This window comes from Euprymna scolopes, chromosome 3 (assembly GCF_053919585.1).
Source record: "Euprymna scolopes isolate OS-2025 chromosome 3, ASM5391958v1, whole genome shotgun sequence".
Taxonomy (NCBI): domain Eukaryota; kingdom Metazoa; phylum Mollusca; class Cephalopoda; order Sepiida; family Sepiolidae; genus Euprymna; species Euprymna scolopes.
Window position 1 is genome coordinate 37,829,633 of NC_136484.1, and position 2,513 is coordinate 37,832,145.

Consider the following 2,513-nt stretch of genomic DNA (forward strand, 5'->3'; position numbering starts at 1 on the left):
CTGCTCGTATTAATATCTTAAGTTTAATCCCAACCCCCATTTATATGTTATCTTTATTTTTTTGTTTATTTGTTTATTTGTTTAATAAATTCTCATTTTAAAATCAACCTTCGGTCCTTCGAGTTGTCTCTGCTTGCTTTGTTAACTTTTCTGCGTACGGTGTTCCAACCGGAAGAATCCCCCCCCCCACACACTTTTGTTAACCCCTGAACGAGCCAAACCCGGACATATTTTTATTTATTTTTTTTTAGCATTGTCACGCGAACGCGATCGTAGTCCCCAGCGAAAGCCGGCCGTGACAAGCTTGGGGGCGTCGTCCGGGATTCTTTTTCTTCTGTTTACTGGAACTTCGTGGGTAGAGGCGAAGCAGGTGCGAGACAACGAAAAACCTAAAACCGAAATGTCTGTAGTAGAAACCTTTTTAAATTCTCCCACATTCGAGGCACTTTCTAGATTAAAGAAAGATAGTATTATTGATGTAGCAACAGCATTAGGATTAGAGCCTAAGCGCTCGATGAGAAAACCACAACTAGTGAAAATAGTTGCAGAGCACATGGTCGATAACGATATCTTCGAAGAAGATGTATTGGACAACCTTGTGTCAGACTCGCCTGGACTCTCACATGCCCAAATTGAGCTTGAGAGAATAAAAATCGAGGCTAATAAAGCTATTGAAATGGAAAAGGCTAGGGTAGAGTTAGAGAAGGCTAAAATGGAGCAAGAGACCAGACGCCAAGAAATTGAAGATAGGAGAACCTTCCATAGTGAGAGGCGAAATGAGTTCGACCTCACTAAACAGGTTAGACTTGTGCCAGCGTTCAACGAGGCTGATGTTGACAACTATTTTCAACACTTTGAGAAAATCGCATCAAGCCTGAACTGGCCACTGGAAACCTGGACTTTACTTCTACAAACAGTATTAAAGGGTAAGGCTCAGGAAATATATGCGTCGCTGTCAGCAGAGGATTGCGCTGACTATAACATTGTAAAGTCCGCAATCTTAAGAAGCTACGAAATGGTCCCAGAAGCATACATACAGAAATGTAGGGGCCATAGGAAGGATGAGAAGCAAACGTTTGTTGAGTTCTTTCGTCAGAAAGAAGTCTACTTTGATAGGTGGTGCGCAGCTAAGAGCGTGGGTACAGACCACGATAAGCTAAGGCAGCTGATGCTGATGGAAGAGTTTAGGCGATGTGTCCATGACGATCTCAAAGTCTATCTTAACGAGAGACAAGTGGATACAGCCTATGAAATGGCCACCCTCGCGGACGAATATGCGTTGACGCATAAACGAGGCAATAGTAGGTCGAATGACCCGTTCGCTGACGGAAGCGGCACTAACCCCAGAATGGCGGCTAGCGCTGGTCCGAGCATGAGGTCGATTCAGACCAACAACCGCAACCGACCGGACAGCTCAACCCATAAGACCCATTCTCCGAATAGTCAACAGGCGGAGAGATGGAAAACGCTGACGTGTCACTACTGTGGAAAGGTAGGGCACATAGCAGTGAATTGCTCAGCGAGGAAGAAAGATGCGGAAAACAGGGGTGCGCCCTCGAATAAACCGCAAGGGTTTATTGCGTCGCATAGAAGCCTCGCAAAAGTAGACACTGACAAGATCCGAGAGGAATATAGACCCTTTGTCTCAGATGGTTCGGTGTGCCCTGTGGGTTAACCCACAGAGAAGATGAAGATAAAAATATTAAGGGACACGGGAGCAACCCAGTCCTTAATATTGAGTAACCACATGCCGCGTAGGGCAAATACTGCCACGGGCGAAAGGGTAATTATACAGGGAATCGGAAACGGCTTTTTTAGCGTTCCACTCCATAAAGTGACCCTCGAGTCTGACATAGTATGTGGTACTATAGAGGTCGGAGTGGTCGATGATCTGCCCATGAGAGGCATAGCGATGCTACTTGGCAATGATTTGGCCGGAAAAAAAGTATCACCCCCACCCTTAAAAGTGGCAACAGTGCCAAGCACACCAGCAGGTGCAGATAAGGCAGGGGACAGTGATGCTGGAGTATACCCAGCATGTGTGGTGACTCGGGCGAGGGCCCAAAAGGAGGCCAGAGAAAAACGTGCTGAAACAAGCAGCGCCGGTAGGGGAACTGAAGTCGTCAACCTTTCCCAAACATGTTTAGGTCACGAGATAGACGTGAGTCCTAAACTTAAAGAGACCCCAGACAAAAACCCCAGCACCGGGATGAACAAGTAGTTGGGGAAACCTCAGTCTCATGGACATCAGTCGCCCATGAGCAGAGAAAAGACTCCGAGATCGCCCCGCTTTTCAGAGAAGCACTGGACGAAGAGGAGCTGGACAAGGTACCATCCGGGTACTTTGTCAAAGATGGTACATTGATGAGGAAGTGGAGACCCTCACATACACCTGCCCTCGAGGACTGGTCAACTGTACAACAGTTAGTCTTACCCAGAGGATATAGGGAGGAGGTGCTAAGGCCAGCCCATGAGACACCCATGGGAGGCCACATGGGTGTCCGAAAGACACA

At 47.1% G+C, this 2,513-nt stretch overlaps 1 protein-coding gene across 1 annotated transcript; it reads left to right on the top strand.

Moving 5' to 3' along the window:
- The first annotated feature begins 400 nt into the window (after positions 1-400).
- Positions 401-1,675, top strand: LOC145260887 (uncharacterized). Its single transcript, XM_080119109.1, has one exon. The coding sequence runs from the start codon at positions 401-403 to the stop codon at positions 1,673-1,675; it is 1,275 nt and encodes a 424-aa protein (XP_079975235.1).
- The last annotated feature ends 838 nt before the right edge of the window (positions 1,676-2,513 follow it).